Genomic DNA, 22,703 nt, shown 5'->3' with positions numbered 1-22,703 from the left:
GAGGTATTCAACCTAATCCCTGATGTAGCTGTCTATTTTTGTTTCGCTTTACCCTCCTCCTCCACCCCCTTGTCGCCGGGGGCCACACCGCCGTTTCTGATAGCCACGTCATCTTCTTCATCATCACCATCGTTGTCTTCTTTTCGGTCGTTGTCCTTTTTCCTTTCAAAAGATGGTAGCCCCAAGAAGCGTTAATTAGGACATTTCGTCTTATTATTTGGGTCGTGTAGTGCACGCCAGTATAATGTAGCCTACAGAAGATTTGGACAAATATTTTCATTAACCTGATCTGAGAAAATAGTAAAAGCACAACAGATACTGGGACATTGTATCTGTTGGAAACCTCAGTGTATGATCATTGACGGTGAAACTGAGGTTCAGTGTAGTATGTATTTGTAGCATTTCAAAAGAAAATAGTCACTTTGATATTGGCAGAGAAAAATGAGCCTTAACGGGAAACCGTTTCTGACCTATGGTCTGTCCTTGTTAGGAGAATGATTGACTGAGCTGATCTATTGGTTTGGTAAATAAAAATGTTTACAAGGCCTACTATCAGTGGCTGCCTCGGTCACAACATGGAAGCACATAAAGCTCTCCTAATATGTGCACTCATCTGTACAGGTAGGAAAAAATTAAAACATACAGATATAGACATAATGCCTAAAAGATGTCTAAAGATTTTTGTCAGACATATTAATCTGAAGGCTTGTGCTGCCTTGTTTCCTGTAAAGCAGTTATCCGTACATTTTGTTGGTATCTGGAAAATATTTCATACTTTGTTTAAATATTCTATACAACATAAGAATGGCAAAAAGCAGAATATGTTTGTGGATAGAGCTGGATATAACCGAATGATGATATTCTAATGTTGATAGGTGTCAATGACTGGTTAATGTAACTCATTGTACTACATATGGAGGGGGGCACATATTCATTTGATGTCTGGTTCATTTATTAATTCATTCAAATTTTCTTTTTTTGCTACGCTGAAGTTACTGAAGTGTTCTCCCAAGGTCTCCATGCCTATGTTAAGACTGATGGGTTCTTGATTCTCTCGCTGGTAAAGAGGATGTACTCTGTGAGAAGTGCCACTGAGTGTGCTGCCAAATGTGATGCAGAGACAACCTTCTTCTGCAGGTACAGCCCAGTCTGCACTGTTTGGGTCGCTGTTTTTCAGCAAGGACTGCTCGGTTATTGATTAATTCACACTTTCCACAGATCGTTTGTATATATAGAAGAGGATCGCGACTGTCTGACGATCCCAGCAAACTCCAAAGTCCAGTCTTTGTACAGGAGAGCAAGTGCAAAACTCTATGAAAAGAAAGGTGGGATATCGGATATTCAAGGGAAACTTCAGGATTTTTTTTACCTGGGCCCTATTTTTAGATAATTTTGGGTCCAAACTTTTACTTAGTACAGTAAACGATTAGTCCAGTATTGAGTCAGAACGCTATAACAGGCAACCGTAACACGGCCTTACAATGTAATCCCTTGGGGCATGTCCATGTTGTGGGACATACAGTATAATAACATTATGAGCCTGTCAGTGGTGTAAACATCCAGTTTAATTAGACACAGGTGCTTGTCCCATGGGATAACATTGCATTGTATTACACTGTATTACTTAAGTAAAAGTTAACACCCAAAAAGTAAAAGAGAAAGGGCTCAGGATAAAAGTTTTTCCTTTAATATCAACTGAAATAAAATACCTCAATTTCAATGCAACTGGATGCATTTGTCTTTATGCTGTATGTCTATGTACTTTACTGAACTTAAAAAAAGGTTAGCCTGAAATAATTTTGCCTTTGTTCTCAGATTATTTAAAGGAATGTGCCAGTGGTATTGGAGCTGATTACAGAGGGACAAAATCCATAACCAAATCAGGGAGAACATGCCAGGAATGGAGCGCAAGATCTCCACATAAACCCAAGTTGGTATATTTCTTATGACAATCTGACATTGCCTGGTACTAGTCAATAACACACTAACACACTAGAAGTAAGACATCTAGCTTGTAAAAAAAAAAAAAAAACTATTATTAGATGAGATGAGTGAAACCTAAGATCTTCTGTTCACAGCATGGGCCCTCAGAGATATCCCAAGGCTGACTTGGAGTCGAACTTCTGCAGAAACCCAGACAATGATGCTGGTGGACCCTGGTGCTACACTATGGATCCAACCAAGAGATGGGAGTCATGTGATGTACAGGACTGTGCAAGTACAGGTAGGCAGTGACACGATGTCCTTTCAATATTTTGAAAGAGCCTCTCAGTGAATTGTGATGCCGAACTCCAGGCCTGTGCTGACCTTTGTGAGGTAGATTTCAATATCTAAGATCACATGCTCTTTTGACATTTCAGCACCGTGATTTGATTTACACAATGTTCATGACTTGAAAAGAAGATACCTGCAGTTTCCAGTCAACAAAAACAAAACAGTTATCCACAGAATTTCAGAATTATTCTGGTGTTGTGATGACCATCATACTAAGAAACTTCTACAGAGGTCTTGCTCTCTCTCTCTCTCTCTCTCTCTCTCTCTCTCTCTCTCTCTCTCTCTCTCTCTCTCTCTCTCTCTCTCTCTCTCTCTCTCTCTCGCTCTCTCTCTCTCTCTCTCTCCGTCTCTGTTATGTTTTTGCTAACCATGATTCAAAGCCATGATTTAAGGTTTTATTTGTGCCTAGCAGCCTGCTAATGACCTAACCCCTTACTGTAAATGTGCCCTAATATGTGTGTCAGACTCCTCCGAGGACTGCATGCACTGCAGTGGGGAGGAATACAGAGGCAACATCTCAAGAACAGAGTCTGGTTACACCTGTCAACATTGGGATGCTCAAACTCCTCACAGTCATGGCTACATTTCCTCTCTGTAAGCATCTCAGCAGCACACACACAAACATCATTACTGCCATTTTTGACATACTGAGATTTCTATTGAGTACATAATAGATGGGTATTGAGAAACATAAGGAGTGTGTCTGTCTGTCTGTTTGTTTGTTTGTTTGTTTGTTTGTGCATGACAGGCTTCCAGATAAACATCTGGAGGAGAACTACTGCAGGAACCCAGATGGGGAACCAAGGCCTTGGTGTTTCACTACTGCCCCTCAAAAGCGCTGGGACTTCTGTCACATCCCTCAGTGTGGTGAGGCCCACCTTTCCAGTAAAAGCCATTTCTCTTTGGACTGCTGGGGTTTCTTAGCAAGTGTGCCCATAAACACTACACATACTGCTCACCTTTTAAGAAGAGCACGTGCGCCCATAAACACTACACATACTGCTCACCTTTTAAGAAGAGCAGGTGTGCCCATAAACACTACACATACTGCTCACCTTTTAAGAAGAGCACGTGCGCCCATAAACACTATACATACTGCTCACCTTTTAAGAAGAGCACGTGCGCCCATAAACACTACACATACTGCTCACCTTTTAAGAAGAGCAGGTGTGCCCATAAACACTACACATACTGCTCACCTTTGAAGAAGAGCACGTGCGCCCATAAACACTACACATACTGCTCACCTTTTAAGAAGAGCAGGTGTAGCTTCGCTGAGAGAGTTCTGGGTGACTCTAACTACACACATGTAACCCACTCTGCACAATAGAACACTGTTGAAGTCCAGGAATACTGACCTGACTTTTGTTGTTGATGAAGCCTCTGATCCTCCAGCCACTGAGGAAGAGTACACCTGCTTCACGGGTGATGGCACTGCCTACCGGGGAACAGTATCTGTGACAGTGACAGGGAGGGCCTGTCAGACGTGGTCATCTCAGACTCCACATAAACACTCTCAAAGACCGGAAAACTACCCATGCAAGTAAGAAGGTCTTAGTTTTGTGATTTTTTTTCATCCAAAAAATACACTCGATGAGCTGCTGACTTACTTGTTCCTTTTATACATTTTCACAATCCAGGATATGAAAAAATGTCTTTTTCCCATAACATATATTTCTAATTGAGATCTAAACAGCACTCAAACCCTGAAGTGTAATGTGGGACCTGTTTGTCTTATCAGAGCCCTTGAGGCAAACTACTGCAGAAACCCCAACAGTGAGAAAAGCCCGTGGTGCTACACGTCAGACCCTGGAACTAGGTGGGAGTACTGCAAGGTGCCTAGATGTGGAGAGGGTCAGTAACAATGTGTCAACAAAAGATGAATGAGTGAATGGATGAATTAATGAATGGATTTGATGGATTACTGCAGTCGTGTAAAGCCAACTAACTCAAAATGTTGAAGCCAGTACAATGTGGACTGATGACTGCAAATGTCTGCATCCCACAGAAGAACCTGTAGTCCCTGAAACAGTGGACTGCTACACTGGGGATGGGAGCTCATACAGAGGTGACATGTCAGAGACTATTAGTGGGAGGACATGCCAGGCCTGGTCATCCATGGCTCCTCATCAATCTCAGACAACACCTCAGGCATTTCCACACGCGTAAGAGAACAAATAACCAACCCTATTTCACGTTTGAATATGTAACTCTTAAAAAACGTATATTTTACCATGACAATGGTTTGCAGAGCAGTCCATATTTTCATGGTTGGCATAGTGTAGTGTGTTTCTCACTAGAATGACAGATTAAGGTATAAAGTTATTTTAGGATTGGATTGTCGCAAATAGGAACTCTGTGGAATACCGTCAGAGGAAGAACCAATTCTGGAAACAACAAGAAACACCACATTTAAATGATTTTTATTTTTCACCTATGCTTCCTCAGTGACCTGCGGAGGAACCTGTGCAGAAACCCAGATGGTGACAGTGCTCCCTGGTGCTACACCACTGACCCCAGCGTCCGCTGGGAGTTCTGCAAACTTGACAGGTGTCCCACCACCAGACCGTCTCCAGTATCGAGAGCTGAGAAGCCCACCAATCCAGCTGTCACCCTCGCCCTCCCCACCAAAGGTGAGAAGGTCATCCAAGAGCCTCTTAGATTTCTCACAGAGCCATTGGTTTTCATACTACCTTATTGAATGATCACACATTTAGTGTTTTTAGTGACACCACATTTTCCCTTCAGACTGCAAGGTTGGGAACGGGGTGGATTACAGGGGTCTGACATCTATGACTCTGATGGGCATTACCTGTCAGGCCTGGAGCTCCATGGAGCCCCATCCTCACGCGGCCTTTACCTCTGAATCACACCCTGATAAAGGCTTAGAGGGGAATGTAAGTCTTTGAAAAACGTATGGATGTTAATGAGGCATATATTACTTCTTCAACTACAGTTCACAAGTTCTATTTCTTACACAATTAACAGTGTGTGTACATCTACACCCATTAGCAACCTCTGTGCTTCAGGGCAGCTTCAAATAAAGATAGATCATTATGGTACTGGTATTGGCCAATGGATAAAGTTTAAAGTTTTAAGTGGGGTTCACAGAGAATTTTATAGTCCCTCTTTTAGACCCTCATGAAATGTAGATCATGTTTATTTAATCATAGCAATGTCGGAACCCAGACAATGATGTTAACGGACCTTGGTGTTACACTATGGACGAGAAGAAGAAGTGGGACTACTGTCAGATTCCAGACTGCTGTAAGTATATACACTTCATTTCCTTTCATTTGAAGTCAAACACAAAAAATATGCCAAAGCCGACAGTATGTGCACCTTTGAGTAGAAAAGTGTTAGCCTAGTATTTATTCAGGGTTTAATGATAATAATATGTGTGTAGAAATGATGAGAATTCTAAAAATGTGACGAGCAAATGTGATGTGTTACACCAGCTGAGCAAAAATGTGGACATGCACAAGTGACACAACGACGATGCTTTAACCGTATTGTTGGAGAGTGTGTGTCCACACCTCACTCTTGGCCATGGCAAATCAGTTTACGGGCCAGGTATGCGTATGATTACTTGTTATTTTTATGTGACCTTGTGGCAGTTGTGATATTTTTGAGTACATACAGCACCATGATGATTCTGTTGACAGCTCATCATTTTATACAGATCTGTTCATAAATGTGGAGGAACTCTGATAGCGGCTCAATGGGTTCTAACAGCTGCACACTGTATAGAAAGGTAAGAGATTTGATGTACCTCATTTTACCTCAGACTTTGCTTTTAATGTGGTGATTTACTCACTCTCACTCTTTTCACAGCAAAAACCCATCCACCTACAGTGTATTCCTTGGAATCCACTCAGAGAAAGCAACTGAACCTTCAAAGCAAATGAGGGACATTGAGAAACTGATTCTTGAACCGACAGGGAAAGACATTGCACTTCTTAAACTTGACAAGTATGGTATTGGTAATATTTCTATTTTTGACCAAAATGTCTTTCGTTTTCAATATTAGTATGGTGTTTGTTGACTAATTGCTTGATTAATTAATTGATTGATTGATTTATTGGTTGCTTGATTAGTAAGAATGAGGTTGAAGGTCTTAATGTGTTGATCCATGGACATCCTGCAAGCATTGGGACTCCAACTGGCTATAATAAAATGTAATGGCTAGCAATTGTACATGTTAGCTTGTACATTTGTATTCCTAAAGAAAGCCAGCAGTCCACATCATTCCTTAGATGTATTCACATGTGTGAGGCATCAACAAAGTAATATTAAATCACTAACCTCAAAAATGTCTTCTGAATTGAAGCAAATATTAGCCTTGTTAGAATTTCTGGCTAACATCCACCAAATGTAGGCATCATAGCAGTACGCTAGCTCACCACAGTATACAGTAGGCCTGTCGCTGCCAAATGTGAGGACCCGCCTGATGTGAGTCCGCATGCGCAAACTTTGCGACACTATTGTAGTACAACGAGCCAGGTAATGCTGGTGGTGTAGGCTACAGCATGAAGTGGAATGACAATGACATTTGTTTACGTTTGAAATCCACCAAGGTTTATGATGTTAAGCTTCATGTTTATTGAATTATTAGTTAAGCAGTGCATTCATTAGCCTACTAGTAACAGTAATACAACATAACCCCATATGTTGACACTGAGCCTTATGCTGTAAACCGTTGACAAAATTATAAAATTATAAAACACTACGTTAAATAAACCTACATTATGCATTATGCGTTAATGCGTTAAGAGAAGCCAGATACGTTGATATTAAACCATGTATTAAACCATGTATGAGCATGCACGTCTTGGATAGTTTGCTCCTGAGCCTTCTGCAGTAAACCGTTTGTGTTTGCGCATGCGGACTCACATCAGGCAGCGGCGGACTCACATCAGGCAGCGGACTCACATTTGGCAGCGACAAGGCCTATACCTATATATCTGGAAAGTCTCCTGATCGTAATACAGCTGAAATGTGTTTACATTTTAGTTGTTGGCTATAGAATGATGGGAGCTTCAGAGATGTTTTTACTGATTTTTGATATAACAATCAGTGGTGTAGTCCAGAGTATACGCAGCTATAGGGAGTATACCCACTTATTTTCTGGTCAGCATTGCGTATACCCACTGCTCAAAACAGGGCCCTTATCCTGTTCTGTATGGGCTGCTTAAAAAAATTGCACAATGAACAGTATACCTACTTCTCCAGGGACCACTACACCACTGATTAAAATGTAAATCCAGCTTGTCTTACTATAGGCTACCCCAAACTTCTGTCATACTGTATCTTTAAATGGTGCTCTGTTGTTTTCAGGCCAGCCATCTTAAATGATAAGGTTTCGCCAGCATGCTTACCAGAGGAGGATTACATTGTTCCACCCAATACAGCGTGCTATGTAACTGGATGGGGTGACACACTAGGTAAAGTTAAGTCTTTAGCTTCTAGGTAATCATTCGCAACCCTGAAGTTGTCCCTTATGTAATTGTAATGTAGTGATTTGGTTTCATAGGGACTGGTGGAGATGGGTTTCTGAAGGAAACTGGATTCCCTATCATTGAAAACACATTGTGTAACAACTATCTGAAACGGAAATTGAAGGACCATGAAATCTGTGGTGGAAACATTGAAGGAGGAACAGACAGTTGCAGGGTTGAGTGGAGCAATATTCATTTTCATAAGATCATTAAACTGTGACCTTTCCTTGATTTAGTAGTGAAGGGATGAAACGGGGGCAATCTAATTTCTATTTCGTCTCTTCCAGGGGGACAGTGGAGGGCCGCTTGTATGTGTCCATGACGAGGTCTTCATAATTCAAGGGGTGACATCATGGGGTGAAGGCTGTGCTAGAGTCTCGTCTCCAGGGGTTTATGTCAGAGTGTCAAAATGTGTCGACTGGATTAGAAAAGAAATGTTAAAAAACAAATAAAAAGCATAGTATGATGAAATAAATTCCGCCTTTGAATATGATTCATGCCGGTTTGCTCAAATTCCTTGATGCTCCCAATAAAGAAACTTGTTTGTAGTTATACACAGGAAAAGATGTTAAGTTCCTTGTGCTATTGGTTGGAGACTTTCCACAGTAGCCAACCTCTCGATGTCATATGCAAGTACTGATACCCAACAACCTTGCCCTAGTATTTTTTCACAACACGGTGCACTATAACTATTTTTCAGATACTTAACAACCTCTTACTTAAAGATGCTTCTTTCATCATTTCGCCCTGGCTGAAAAGTGGGCACCTTTCTCCACACTCACAATGGATTAGGACTCATATTAATACCAGAGAAGACAACAGATACACCTCCAACATTCCTGAAAGACTTCTCCACAACAACCATAATCAAGTGCCAGTCAAGTGCCATGTTCTTCAGTTTAGGCCTTTTAGGACTTGGAGCCACTAGCAAATAGAACAAGCTTCTTGGAGTAAGTACGGGAAAGGGTAATGTAAAGCCCCTTGGTCAGTATCGGAAAAAAAATATCCTGACAGGATGAACAGAACTGAGAAAGGATAGTTTTCTTTTTACTCCAAACTTTCAGGTGTTGCATAACAACGTATTACTTGCTGCAAGTTACAATGAATTTCCTTTACAAAAAGTGAATGGACTTCTAAGAGGTTAATAAGAAGCATGAAACCCATTGGTCATTCATTTTTTGCAGCGGTCATCTGAACATTGGGGTGGCTCATTCAAAGAGCCGTATAATAATCCAGGTTAATTCACGTGTCCCCATTAGTCTGTGAGCATCTCAGCCATAACCACTGGCTTTTCAGCAACCAGATTCAGACAGCTCCTTTTTGAGTGACAGTTCTCGAAAACCAAAATCCAACGTTGTGGTTGATTTAGCTACAAAGTCTCTAGCTAAAACACCTCTCTCCACCTTTCTCTGGTCTTGTGTGTGTTTGCCATCAGCCAGCAATCCCCAATCCCAGGTTTGTCCCATTTGCCAGTACTGTTTGTACGTGCGTGGTGTCCAGACTTGCACAATATGCACAAAATAAATGATACTGTCCCTATCATTAACCGGCAAAGACTTATTTATAGTTGAAGCCCCGCCAAAAAGTCTGGAGCTAACGGATGAGAAGGAACCTCTGTCTTCCATTGCAATCATAGCAATACAGTTCATGACATGACATGACAAAGTTTATGGCAGCATGGATTTACAAAATGATTCACGCATTTATTTGTACAAAATAATTCTGGCCCTTTGAAAGAAATCTCTGTTATTTCTCAGTAATGGACTTGCGTTGTGAAAGTGAGAGCTGATTTTTTTTTAATGTGCTCTTAGTGGAGGTCCTGTCATGTTATTGTGATATGCCTGTAATGTACACAGTGTGCACAATTACCAAATAAGGTTGTTTGGTGAATTCTGTTTGCTTAAGAGGACATTGGTCTATTTCTGTGAAATATTAACTTATACTGATTGATGACAATAGTTGAGAAAATGGAGGACGCTGAAAAAACATGAGGAAAATACATAGCTTCATTCATGTCCATGTGTTTTTAGGAGATGTATTTACTCTTGTATTCCTTAGTCATTTATTCCAAAACTCCCAAAATGAGTTTAAGAAAATAATGCCATTCCTTTATGCCATGCTAAACTGGAGTGTGTAAATGGACGAGAAGGAGTCAGAAATTAAGTAAGTGATGAAAAGCTACTTTAGGCTCCATAACGGACCTTCATGTTCATGTATGATAAGTTCATAGCTGAGACAGACAAAAATCTGGGTTGTAACTCCTATGGTAAACAACGAATGACCTCTGCACCCTGTTCTCGTTCGGACAATGATTGACTGATGAGTGAGATCCATCTATTTGTCTTACTGACATGGTTTAAAAGACTCCAAATCTATGTAAGGGCCTGTCTGCAGTGGCTTTCTCTGCCACAACATGGACGCATACAAAGCTCTTTTAACATGCACGCTGCTCTGCACAGGTAAGACTAATAAATAAATCCAAGCTTCAGTTACATCAGGAAATAATTGGTACATCATAAGGGAATGAATGAGCAATGCTAATTGTTAGAGGTCACAAGTATTTCCACAACAGTTGGGAATAATTCTGCAGTTTAATCGAAAATGTTTTTTCAACGTAGCTAAGCATATTATACAACCATAGCAATTCAGACCGAATTTTTTTTTGTTAAAGATGAAAGCATTAATGTCAAATTGGGATCATCAGATGAGATGTGTCACGTACAGGCTCTCTCTAACTGGGTGTGCACTGTGCACATTCTGTTTCATATTTTGTCAAAAAATATCACAAAATAACCAAATCGTGTCAATGATGAGCTTTGAGCTCTGGAAGACTTTGAAACAGTGTTCCATCAATCCAGACATCTTTGTAAGATGACCAGTTGTAATAAGATGTGTAGTTTGGCAGTGTAATGATGTTACTCATTTCCAGCTGAACAGTATGTTTACAAACCTTCAAACTGCCCAAATAGACTTATTTTATGACCAGATAAGGAGCCATTCTATGGTTGTTTTCTCTTTTTAGTCTCTGGAGCACTTTCAGATGTCCTCGACGCTTACACTAAGACTGATGGGGCCTGGGTCATAACTGTGGTGAAGAAATCCTATTCAGTGAACACAGCAGCTGAGTGTGCAACCAAATGCAATGCAGAGCTATCCTTCCTATGCAGGTACAAACCAGCCTGCACTGTGGGTCTGCAGCTAGTTCTGTACCAATGACCCTGCATTAATAATGTGATCCTCTCCACAGGGCCTTTGTATACATAGAAAAGGATCAAGAATGTGTGACCGTCCCAGCAAACTCAAAAATTGAGATGTTGCTACGGAGGATGAGTTCAGTATTTTATGAGAAGAAAGGTACAGCAGGAAAAGATTCTTATTATTTTACAATTTGTATAAAAGTAAATAATAATACATAAGAGTTTGATATATCTGTATACAGTAGCTTAATGTAACTTACTTATTTTTGGACATTGAACAAAAAGCTGTGGGTCAAAATTGAGTGGATAGACTTTTTTGTTAAAGGTTGTTTGTTTAGATTATTTGGGGTTAATGTTCAGTCCCTCAGTTTCAAGTCTGATGTGTACCCTTGTATCAGTAAACAAGTGACAGGGTGAAAGGGTTAGATAAGCAAACCACTTCTAGCCCTGATTGAATCAGTGGCGATATCTAACTAGCCTTGACACGCTATTTTTCAAAACATTTGGAAATATTTGTATGATCTCAAGATTACAGTGGCAGTAAGCAAAATCATTAGAGTCAATGTTTCAATTCTACACTTCTAAAAGCAGTACAGTGTAGAAATGACATTGAAATGTGTTAAGCAGTACAGTGTCCAGAATTGGATGGCACATCACAATAAGTTAACAGGCCTGATCCAGTTACATAAAATGTCTTGACAGGATGCATATTTGTTCATTTTCCATACAGAGTATTTACAAGAATGCATCACTGGCAATGGCAGTACATACAGGGGAACAAAATCAAGGACAAAATCAGGAAAAACTTGCCAGCGATGGGCTTCAAAATTCCCCCACATACCCAAGTTAGTACATCCCTCAACAAACACCTGCTCACAATGCTAATTTACTACATGACCCTCAACAGAGTATGACAAATGATGTTAAATAGTTTGCTCTCAGCTCAGTGCCTTGTCTTGACTGAAATCTTCAATCTTCTCTCTCCCAAGCATGACTCCAGATAAATATCCCAAGGCTGACCTGGAGTCGAACTTCTGCAGAAACCCAGACAATGATGCTGGTGGACCCTGGTGCTACACTACGGATCCAGAGAAGAGATGGGAGTCCTGTGACCTTCAGGACTGCACTGGTACAGCATAGGTTCCAGGGTAGAATCTTAAAACAATGTGTTTGACTAGTTCACAATTACGTTATGCCAATAACAACTTTGCATTCAGGGTATAGTTTATAGTAACCTGTTGATAAGTGAATCCATACCTCTGATTGTTTTGGTTTACAAAACTACATGTATGTTTGTGTCTGCAGAAGAGTGCATGCACTGCAGCGGGGAGGACTACAGAGGCAAGATCTCAAAAACAGAGTCTGGTTATACCTGTCAACGCTGGGATTCTCAAACTCCACACAATCATGGCTACCTTCCCTCAGCGTAGGCATCTTTCATCAACAGACATGCACCCTCAACTTAATTTACCTCAAGGTGGATACGATTATTGTGTGTGTGTGTGTGTGTGTGTGTGTGTGTGTGTGTGTGTGTGTGTGTGTGTGCTTGTGTGTGTTTGTGTGTGTTTGTGTGTGTGTGTGTGTGTGTGTGTGTGTGCATGGTCATGACAGGCTTCCTGAAAAATATCTGGAGGAGAACTACTGCAGGAACCCAGATGGGGAACCAAAGCCTTGGTGTTTCACTACTAACTCCAAAAAGCGCTGGGACAATTGTAAAATCCCCCGATGTGGTAAATCACCTTTCTATGTCATGTCTATTTGGTCTCCACTTCCATGTTTTACACCTGTTGTGTTGACGGAATTATATATTATATATTTTTTATATATTTTATATATCAGCCTCTGAGCCTCCAACTATAGTACCAGAGTTGACCTGTGTAACCGGCGATGGCAGCGATTATAGAGGAATAGTTTCCGTGACAATCTCAGGGAAGATCTGTCAGATGTGGTCTTCACAGTTTCCACACAAGCACTCTCGAACTCCAGACAACTACCCATGCAAGTAAGCGGATCTGTTTGAAGCTAAACTTGAGTTACTGTAAACTTATGAGAAACTCACTGTCCAGGATTCTGACTTGAGGTGAGGCTTTGCAATGTCTAGAAATATCCATTCCAATTTGAGTTGACAACCCACAGAGCGTGATCCTTATGTCATTTCAGAGGCCTTGAAGTAAATTACTGCAGAAATCCTGACAGTGAGAGAAGCCCCTGGTGCTACACGTCAGACAGTGAAACTCGCTGGGAGTACTGCAAAGTGCCCACATGTGGCAATGAGGCTGCTCCTGGTCAGTGTTACACACTAACACTCCACGTCAAACAGTATGAAAGTGTGAAATCAATCATCTTACATAATAAGCCACATTGTTCCCACTTGGTATGGCATCAGTGTGAACTCCACCATCTTGGGTATATGAAGTGTTTCCATGTAAAGCTAGTTGATGTATAAAAACGCTTTGGTGTAGAATGTTTTAAGGTTCTTGAAAGCCAGAGGGGTTCTAGTAAGAAACAGTTGGAACGGAAAGGAAAATATCGAAGGCTTTGAGGGTAGCATGGGGTTGGCTTATAAGTCCAGTCTGATGTGTGATGACTGCACATGTATGTATCCCACAGAAGATCCCGTCATCCCTGAAGTAGAGGACTGCTACACTGGTGATGGGAGCGCGTACAGAGGGGCCATGTCAGAGACTATTAGTGGGAAGAAATGCCAGTTCTGGTCGTCCATGTCGCCTCATCGCCATAAAAAGACACCACAGGAGTTTCCTCTAGCGTAAGACAACAAGCAAACAAAAACAACCCTTTTACATAAGTGCATAAACCTTATGTCCGCACTAATATGCGAGATGGATATACCTTAATTGTGCAGATGGTGAGAACCTCTTTCCATTCAGTGGCAATGCTAATACTAACAGATGATATTTGGCACACTGAACTTTGACCTTAAAATCTGCAAATTAACTTTGCTACATTGTAGTTGACTACATAATAAACATCATACGCTTGAGATTTAACTTTCTCAGTGGTATTATAATAACACTTGTTTGTTTGTGTAAGGAACCCCTTTCCAGACCAACAATGGAACTGGGAGTGGGTGAAGGTTTCTTAGTGTTCCTCTGTGTGCGTTTTGCTGAAATATCATATTTTATTAAAGGACCCAGTCTTGGTAAACCTACTCAATTTAGGATCTCTGCCTTAGTCCCTGCTCTGTTGATGCAGTTAGTATTACCTGGAAAGTAGGCTGACTTAGGGTCATTTCTTCTGGATACCTACAACCTTTTATGATAAATACCTGCCATACTTTTGGTTGGCTTGTTTCTCCTAGGGATAATGTCACTCAGGATATAGCCACGGCCATTTTCTAGATTTAATCACGTTTTAGGGACACAGCCTAGTTCTCGAGAATAGCTCAGAGGCTGCAGTGCTGTCAGAAATGGCTCCACTCCCTAACATGTTAGACCTAACTGCTTCAAGGACTGAGTGCCAAAAAAGTTAGTTTCATAATACAGGAATGTCCATTGCACTACACATGGTCGTTTGGGTGCCTTCTCAAAGTATGCTTACTGTAAATGAATTTGTTCACTTAGTATATTTTCTCACCCCTTCTTCTTCAGTGACCTGCGGAGGAACCTGTGCAGAAACCCAGATAGTGACCGTGCTCCCTGGTGCTTCACTACTGACCCCAGCGTCCGCTGGGAGTTCTGTAAACTGGACAAGTGTCCCACCACCGGGCCGGCAGCAACACAAAAACCAGTAGTTGGCCCCAAGCCCCCCAATCCACCTGCCACCTCTGCTCCAACCGTGAAAGGTGGGAGGGTTACCTCTACTAACCTTTGGCACTTTGTGTAGGTTTTTCCATGTTGCTGAAATGGTTTTGTGATGACACCACACCTGATTTTTGTTCAGACTGCAAGCTGGGAAATGGAGGGACCTACAGGGGTCCTACATCTAGGACTCTGATGGGTGTCACCTGCCAAGCCTGGAGGTCTATGGTCCCCCATCAGCATGCAAGCTTCACCCCTGAATCACACCCTGATAAAGGCTTAGATGGGAATGTAAGTGAGGTTTTTGTCATGAGTTTTGTCAGATTTAGTCATGTCGAGGTCATTATTAAGAGGGTGTGGACACATCTTCTAAAGAACTTGCACAGTATTTGAGCATAGAGGATATCATGGAGACACTGCATCTGAAGGTGGTAACTAAAAATGATTGTAGTGATGTCTCTAGGTTTTGATCTAGGTCTAAGTTTTGATCTTGCCTTCTTTTTCATTTTTAGCAATGTAGGAACCCAGACAACGATGTGAATGGGCCTTGGTGCTACACCACAGACACTACCAAGAAGTGGGACTACTGCCAGATTTCAGAGTGTCGTATGTGTATCTTTTTGAATGTTCACCTTTGGTAACCAAGAAAACCGATAACAGATAACCTGTAGATTTGTGGCTATGTGAAAGTCATAGGCCCTTCAAAAGTGAAAAATTAAACAACTGTATGTGTGATAAAGTGTGATAACTATATTATGTGCTGCCAGCTGAACAGAAATGTGGACAGCCTCAAGTGGGTCCCAGGCGATGCTTCGGGCGTATTGTTGGAGGCTGTGTGTCCAGACCTCACTCTTGGCCGTGGCAGATCAGCCTACGGACCAGGTATGCACACAGACTACCTGTTATAGTCATTTTTCCTAACTGCAATGTAAAAGTTGAGTCTTGGATGGGTTGGAAGGATTGCTGAGCTGTGGTGACACTATATCCCACTGTCACATTCTCTCTTACAGAACTGGTATTCACTTCTGTGGAGGAACTCTGATTGATGCGCAGTGGGTTCTTACGGCTGCCCACTGTCTAGAGAGGTACTCCGTAAAAGTCCAAGTTTAGTCCACTCATTTACTTTGGCCCATAGACTTTGCTTTTAATGTGGTCATCAAATCACTGTTAAACAATGCATGGTCCTTTTTTTACAGGTCTAAAAGCCCATCCGCATACAAGGTGTATATGGGAATCCACTCAGAGAGAGGAAATGAACCATCAAAGCAAGTGAGGAACGTTGAGAAACTGATTCTTGAACCAACAGGGAAAGATATTGCTCTTCTCAAACTTGAAACGTACGTGAACTTTTATAATGTTGACCAATATGTGTCTGTCAAATATCATTCAAAACAAGAGAGTTTGTTAATTTAAGATTTGATTTAAAGTTTAAATAATTTGAGCTCGAAATTCAAGGTGTTAATGTGGTGGTGTGGTGGTGTTATCCTGTTACAGACCTCAGTGGAGTGACAGAGACCCAGAGTTTCAGAGCCTCAGTTTTTTGTGTTCCATCTGTGTAAGCCAGCTAGTCTGAATATTGCTTACTCCAGCTTAACAAGGTTCCCTTTTGCTTCCAGGCCTGTTATCTTAGATGGTAAAGTTTTGCCAGCATGCTTACCAGAGAAGGATTACGTTGTTCCAGGCAAAACAGAGTGCTATGTAACCGGATGGGGTGAGACACAAGGTAAACTATTGGTCGTTGGTGGCCTTTTGGAGATAATGGTTTATATCGGGGAGCCGTGGCCTACTGGTTAGGGTTTCAGGCTGGAAACTATAGGGTGGCCGGTTCGACCAGTAGGAAAAATGTGGGCGGGGGAAGTGGTACACCACTGCTCTCCCAATCCCACATCCACGGCTGAAGTGCCCTTGAGCAAGGCAACTTACTCCGATCACTGCTCCCCGGGCACCGGCTCACTGCTCCGGGTTAGTGTGTAACCTCACTTTACTGTGTGTGTGTCACTTCCCTGGATGTGTTAAATGCAGAGGTGGATTTCAGAGAGTGTATGTGTCTACACCACCTCTGCCATAGAGAGGACTTTCACTTTCATCAAGAGATCTCAAACCTAAGGTTCTCTCTCTCTCTCGTGCTTTACATGCAATGCTTTGTCTGACAGGAACGGGTGGAGAAGGGTACCTGAAGGAAACAGGATTTCCAGTCATAGAAAATAAAATTTGTAACAGAGCTGCGTATCTGAATGGGCGGGTGAAGGACCATGAGATGTGTGCTGGGAACATCGAGGGAGGCTCAGACAGCTGCCAGGTAGGTTTGGGTAGAGATGAAGGCTTTCTGAAGGGGCTCCACTTCACTGACACTGTGGCTGTTCCCCTGCATTCTAACGACTAATAGTTCCTTCTCGTGTTGTCTGTTCTAGGGGGACAGTGGAGGCCCACTCGTGTGCCACTCTAAGAACACCTTTGTCCTCCAAGGGGTCACATCATGGGGGCTGGGCTGTGCAAACGCAATGAAACCAGGGGTGTATGCCAGAGTGTCCAAATTTACTGACTGGATTAGCAGTGAGATGAAAAAGAACAGTGCTTAGCTTTAATTGTATATGATAAAATCTTGCCATCTTGAAATACTGTTCTGTTTAAATGCCCTGATGTAACCATTTTCTAAACTTGTACTGTGCAGGGAGCGACAACCAAGGTTGTTACATTATTTCATTGTGTCTGTACAAGGGGCTAACATTTTAAAATTCATCTCTTTATTTTTAAGAGAATGAATAATGTTGAAACGACTGAAAATTACGTAATATTCAATGGGCAGATGGAACTTTAGCAGGCAATACTCGGTACTCATGTTTTAGAATAGAATGTAACAATTTTAATAAATGTTTCAAAATCTCAGTGTTATCAGTGAATAAGACTGTCATCATAACAGTAAACCAGAGAAACTACCTTAAATACATTAAACAACAATCAAAGTCTACAAAAATTCCAACCAAAAACGGCCAAAAAATATGTTATAAATTATGATATAGAGGCTATGTGAAAAACAATTCAGTCCACAGGAGACTGGAACCATGCCTTCACACATCCACTTGTTCTTTCTTGGTGGTCACATCGGATGAGAGGAGATTCTCTAGCTGGTGATTCTTCAGAGCGTTTTCTTTATTTCTGCAACATTAAGAAAGTGTCATGAACACAACACAAACATCAGCCACAAAAGAGCAACGAAAGGCCAACGCTTCTCTAGCATGTGTGCATGTGAAATTGCAGATATGAGCATGTGTAAGTAATTATATATGGGGGGGATTTTCCGGCGGTTACGTGTTTCTATGAAATGAATGGACTGTGTGAATACTTTATAACATTTACAAATACGGACAATGGTGAGCTGAAAATCTTACTTTTGGGGGTTTTCGATGTCATCAATAGTTTCAGGAAGTGGAACACCTCTTGTCTCAGGCAGCAGCAGAACCAGACCTCCAGCAACAAATGCAAGGACCCCTGTGACCAACACAACACAGCCAAGAAGACGGGAGTTTGTTAGAAAGGCTTGGAGAAGAAAAAACATAATCCTAGGCTATGTCAAAATAATGTTCACCGTACACATTTACATTTACATTTAGTCATTTAGCAGACGCTTTTGTCCAAAGCGACGTACAAGGGAGAGAACAATCAAGCTAAGAGCAATAGAACCTGGTGTAACAATAAATACTGCTTTTTTTTCAAAAAATAGAAAACGACATAGAAAGAAAAGGAAAAAGAAGTGTGGGACTGTCACTGCTTAAGTGCAAGCCAAGGTGCCAGTTAGGTGTACACACATACTTTTAGAGTGATCACAGGTCAAATAACCTGGATTGTTGAACTAATACTGCCGATTTATAACAATAATGTGTCTTTACTGTGAGTTATAATCACAAAAACCAACCAAATATGATTAGTGGGAGTTCTATCCAGATAACAGCCAGTCTGTAGAGCAGGAAGGGAGCAACAATACCACCGATGTCACACAGGGTGGAGCACACAGACACCCCCAAGTTCCTACGAGGAAGACACAACATACCACTGATGTTTTATAAAATACCACAGAATATAATGTTATAATGTTTAACTCAGTGGAAGGCTGATAGGTACAGTCTGATGGACTACAAGATACTTTTGAATAAAGAGCATTTCCAATATTCAACATCTGCTTGAAGATGTAGGGATATAAAGCTTTACAGGGGTTTCATTAGCTGCCCCTTCACCACTTGTGTGTTAATGGATAAGTCACAATCTACCTCTCTTACCTGACAAAAGTAGGATACAACTCAGTGTTCACAAAGACCACCATCTCAAAGGCCATGGTGATCCCCAGTCGCCCCACACAAGCCACAGCGGTCTTAAACCAGAACATGCCTGAGAGACAGCCCAGAAGAGAAGACAGAACATGAATGACACAGAACATGCCTGATAGAGAGATAGCCCAGAAGAGAAGACAGAACATGAATGAAAGCGGTCTTAAACCAGAACATGCCTGAGAGAGAGAGCCCAGAAGAGAAGACAGAACATGAATGACAGCGGTCTTAAACCAGAACATGCCTGATAGAGAGAGAGAGCCCAGAAGAGAAGACAGAATATGAATGACAGCGGTCTTAAACCAGAACATGCCTGAGAGAGAGCCCAGAAGAGAACACAGAACATGAATGACACAGAACATGCCTGAGAGAGAGAGAGAGCCCAGAAAAGAACACAGAACATGGATGACACAGATAGTAGAGTTCAGTCATTGTACACCAGCAGGCGGTCGGAGCTCACTCTCTGGAATCATCGCTGTGATGAGACAAGCAGCTCCTGCAACGATATTGGCGGTTGCGAATGGAAGCCGTCGCCCAATGCGCTCAATGGTGAAGAGGATCAGGAATGCAGCAGGGAACTCCACCATGCCAGAGATGAGGAAGTCAAGGTACACGTCTCCTCCCAGAATGCCCAGGCGCATGATCAGACCTTGGTACACCACAGCACTTACGAACCTAAGTGAATGGAGATCAGAATAACTGTCAACTCCAGAAACAAATGCACAGAGCACTTAGCACATTAGCTTGAAGGAATGTATAACTCACCAGTTGAAGGAGAGGATAAAGGTGTGTTTTCTCATTTTCGGAGTCCTGACTAGGTCCATGAAGGTGGCTGTCAAAGGCTCTGCAAGGCTGTCTTCGTCCTTTAGGGTCTGTAACAGAAAGCACAAGCCAAAGGAGGTCATAACATTTACTACTGCTAAGACTTTTTCCATTCAAAAAGTTCACAAGAAATATAATAGCTCTCATTTCACACCTCAATGTTTTTGGAGAGAGTTTTCTTGTTCTCCTTGGCTATTGCCTCTGTTATCTTCACAGCTTCGTTTGTTTTGTTCTGTGAGAGCAGCCATCTTGGAGATTCAGGAATGAACCTGAAGGAAGAAATAATGTAAGTATGTCGTTTTAACTGAACTAAACAAACTGTGCATCTTCAATGTTCAATGCGGATTCCAAGGCATATATAATCATGCCAATAATTAATTTATGATCAGTCTCTATAGTCTGCTCCATGAGTGAATAAAACTATTTGTTTTTCCTGAAATTTAGCTCTTTGTAAAATGAGGTTGTCATAAAGGTGCTTTCCAAGCTATGGTTATATCAGAGAGTAGATGAGTGAAGAATGCCGTGACCGCAAACAGAAGAGAAGTCACTTCAGTAAGAATTTACCAGTAGTAAGACAGGAAACAGATGTAGGGAACTGTGATGGCCACTTGCAACCAGCGCCAGTCAGTTATGTAATAAGCGATGAGTGGGAGGATCAGGATCCCAACGCTGAAGAACATCTGGTAGATCACCCCGACAGTCCTGCGGTATTCTACACCCACCAGCTCGGTGACTAATGCAGACAGAGGGCAGACAACAATCTGACTGAACACAACTGATTATGAAAAATATGAATAGGGCTAACCACAGCTGAACATGTGTGTTTAATCGCTGATTTAACTTCTCAATGCTCAAGTGCATTCACATTTCGAAATACTATAAAGTAGAACTTTATACTTCTTCCGACTGATTGAGTAAAAGGAATAATTTCTTACTCAGCACGTATCCAGCCACCCAGCCTCCCTTCACTCCAAAGCCATATAGTGTTCGAAACACTAACAGGGAAATATAGTTTGGAGCAATTGCCACTAGAATTCCAGCAATTCCATTCATGAGGTTGGACATCAAGAAGCTCATTTTCCGTCCGAATCTGACCAAATGATAAGAGAACAAAATGTTGTGAAGCTATTTCTTTTAAAAATACAATGGAACAAATACACCATACCTTCTGAGATCATACCTGTCTGCTAGGTATCCAATGGCAATGCTGCCTACCAAAAAGCCAATATTGAGAGTGGCCTGGTACATGTCCACAAGCCAGGCATCTGCACACACCAGATCAAACTGCAAGCAGAAAAACCCCAGATCAGCCATCAGGCTTCTAGAGCTACTCTTATCAAGAGGCCATCTTGTTTGGATGCCAAGGGCATTTAGTACAGGCTAAGTTGCTGTTACTTCCAAATTATATTTTCTGATGATTCTTTCCTTTTGATAAGTGGGGCTAACCCCTAAAGAACTAGCATATTCTAGTCAACTGCCCTGAAGGTATCTTTTGTGCAGATCCAGATAAGGGCACACTAAGCACACTCAGAGTGAAAGTACCAGGTAGAGTAGACAACATCTGAAAGGTTTAGATAAGCTGCGGGTTTTCAAGGCAATTGCATCACCTCAGTGCATTCAATAGCACCAGATCTAAAGTTATTACCTTTTTATTTCAATTTTCATTTCTAGTTGTTTTTTTTCACACAAGAAAAAAAACGGTGAGCAATTCATTATGATCACATTAACACTACCGAAACAGTTGGAATGCATTTCAGAGTTCTGCTTTTGTGGTGCCAATATCTATGTGCTGTGTTACACTGTGCATGCAAGACCTCACCTCTGTGACGAAGGAATTTCTGCCCTCGTAGTCATACTCCCAGCCGTCCTTACAGGTGGTGGTCGGCACTGCGCTCAGCTCCTCGTCACTCAGGTGAGGTGCGGGGTAGTCACAGGTGAGGCCTGTGGCGTTCCAGTCCAGATCGTACCTCTGGCACTGGCTACGCGTCATGCCCTCCGACGTGTTGACCAGGGGGACATAGTTGCGGGTGTCGTGCAGGCCCCAGCCACAGCTCCCCCTCAGCTGGCTCACGGCGGGGTTACGGCACCAGTGCTCTGGGGTGAAGCCCTGGAAGACGATGCCCACGTACACACCAGCCCAGGGCATGGACACCAGGCAGAAGAGGGCAAAGATACGCTTCTGGCAGCGGCCAAAGTTGCCGGCCTCCTCGAGGACATCGTCGAACGTGGTCATGGCTGCAGCTGGTGGGGTCAGAGGCAGGTGTGTGTCTGGAGTGGGCTGCAGACGGGGTTTTTACCGGGGAAGATGTGATCAAAAGTCCAGCTGGGCGGTTGACCTTGGGCCCCGGGCATGTTGTGATAGACCAGCCAAGCGTTGAGAGCACGTCAAAAACTATGGGTTACTCTTTAATGAAGGAGTCCTTTCAGATGTCACTGAGATTACGCAATTTCAGAAGCCCTCGCTTGATCTGAACGGGTGCCAATTCAAACAAGCGCCTCCACTGCAGAGTGCACAGCTCAGTGTGTAACACCATGCAGGCCTTTCCTCCTCCATGTCATTTGATACTGAAGACACAATGACCTGGGGCATAAGGGTCAAATCTAAATTGAAGCACAACCCCAAATCAGAAAAGGTTTCGACCGTATGGAAAAATGCAAATTAAAAAAAGAAAGCAGTTTACCTTCACTTGACTATTGCAGACAATATGAACACAAGATATTTCATGTTTTATCTGGCTAACTTCATTTGATTTGTAAATATACATCCATTCCTGCCATTCTGGGGTGCAACACATTCCCAAAAAAGCTGGGACGGAGACAATTTAGGGGTAG

General features: G+C 42.1%; 2 protein-coding genes across 2 annotated transcripts; one reads left to right on the top strand and one right to left on the bottom strand.

Annotated features, from left to right (window-relative positions):
• Nucleotides 1-1,069: 1,069 nt before the first annotated feature.
• plg (plasminogen) lies at nt 1,070-17,306 on the top strand (the record flags this gene model as incomplete). The annotated part of the gene is given in 37 exon segments (XM_080860345.1): nt 1,070-1,137; nt 1,219-1,325; nt 1,816-1,930; nt 2,079-2,212; nt 2,739-2,868; nt 3,023-3,141; nt 3,655-3,817; nt 4,016-4,132; nt 4,242-4,439; nt 4,723-4,907; nt 5,023-5,171; nt 5,448-5,541; nt 5,733-5,853; nt 5,957-6,028; nt 6,109-6,246; nt 7,612-7,718; nt 7,808-7,947; nt 8,060-8,208; nt 10,167-10,231; nt 10,795-10,939; nt 11,020-11,126; nt 11,700-11,814; nt 11,959-12,098; nt 12,275-12,395; nt 12,581-12,699; nt 12,809-12,971; nt 13,130-13,254; nt 13,580-13,736; nt 14,578-14,807; nt 14,810-15,018; nt 15,240-15,333; nt 15,495-15,609; nt 15,738-15,812; nt 15,924-16,064; nt 16,344-16,450; nt 16,881-17,026; nt 17,139-17,306. Coding segments are annotated over 37 exon segments (4,848 nt in total).
• A 489-nt stretch (nt 17,307-17,795) lies between these two features.
• Nucleotides 17,796-22,104, bottom strand: slc22a2 (solute carrier family 22 member 2; the record flags this gene model as incomplete). Its single annotated transcript, XM_080831827.1, has 11 exons — nt 17,796-17,883; nt 18,117-18,216; nt 18,641-18,753; nt 19,002-19,110; nt 19,510-19,724; nt 19,815-19,921; nt 20,026-20,140; nt 20,436-20,604; nt 20,807-20,961; nt 21,052-21,155; nt 21,691-22,104. The coding sequence occupies 11 exons, from the start codon at nt 22,102-22,104 to the stop codon at nt 17,796-17,798; spliced, it is 1,689 nt and encodes a 562-aa protein (XP_080687953.1).
• Nucleotides 22,105-22,703: the final 599 nt, after the last annotated feature.

This window comes from Sprattus sprattus, assembly GCF_963457725.1.
Source record: "Sprattus sprattus genome assembly, chromosome: 2".
Taxonomy (NCBI): domain Eukaryota; kingdom Metazoa; phylum Chordata; class Actinopteri; order Clupeiformes; family Clupeidae; genus Sprattus; species Sprattus sprattus.
Note: the sequence above shows the minus strand (reverse complement) of the source record. Positions and strands in the feature narration are given on the sequence as shown.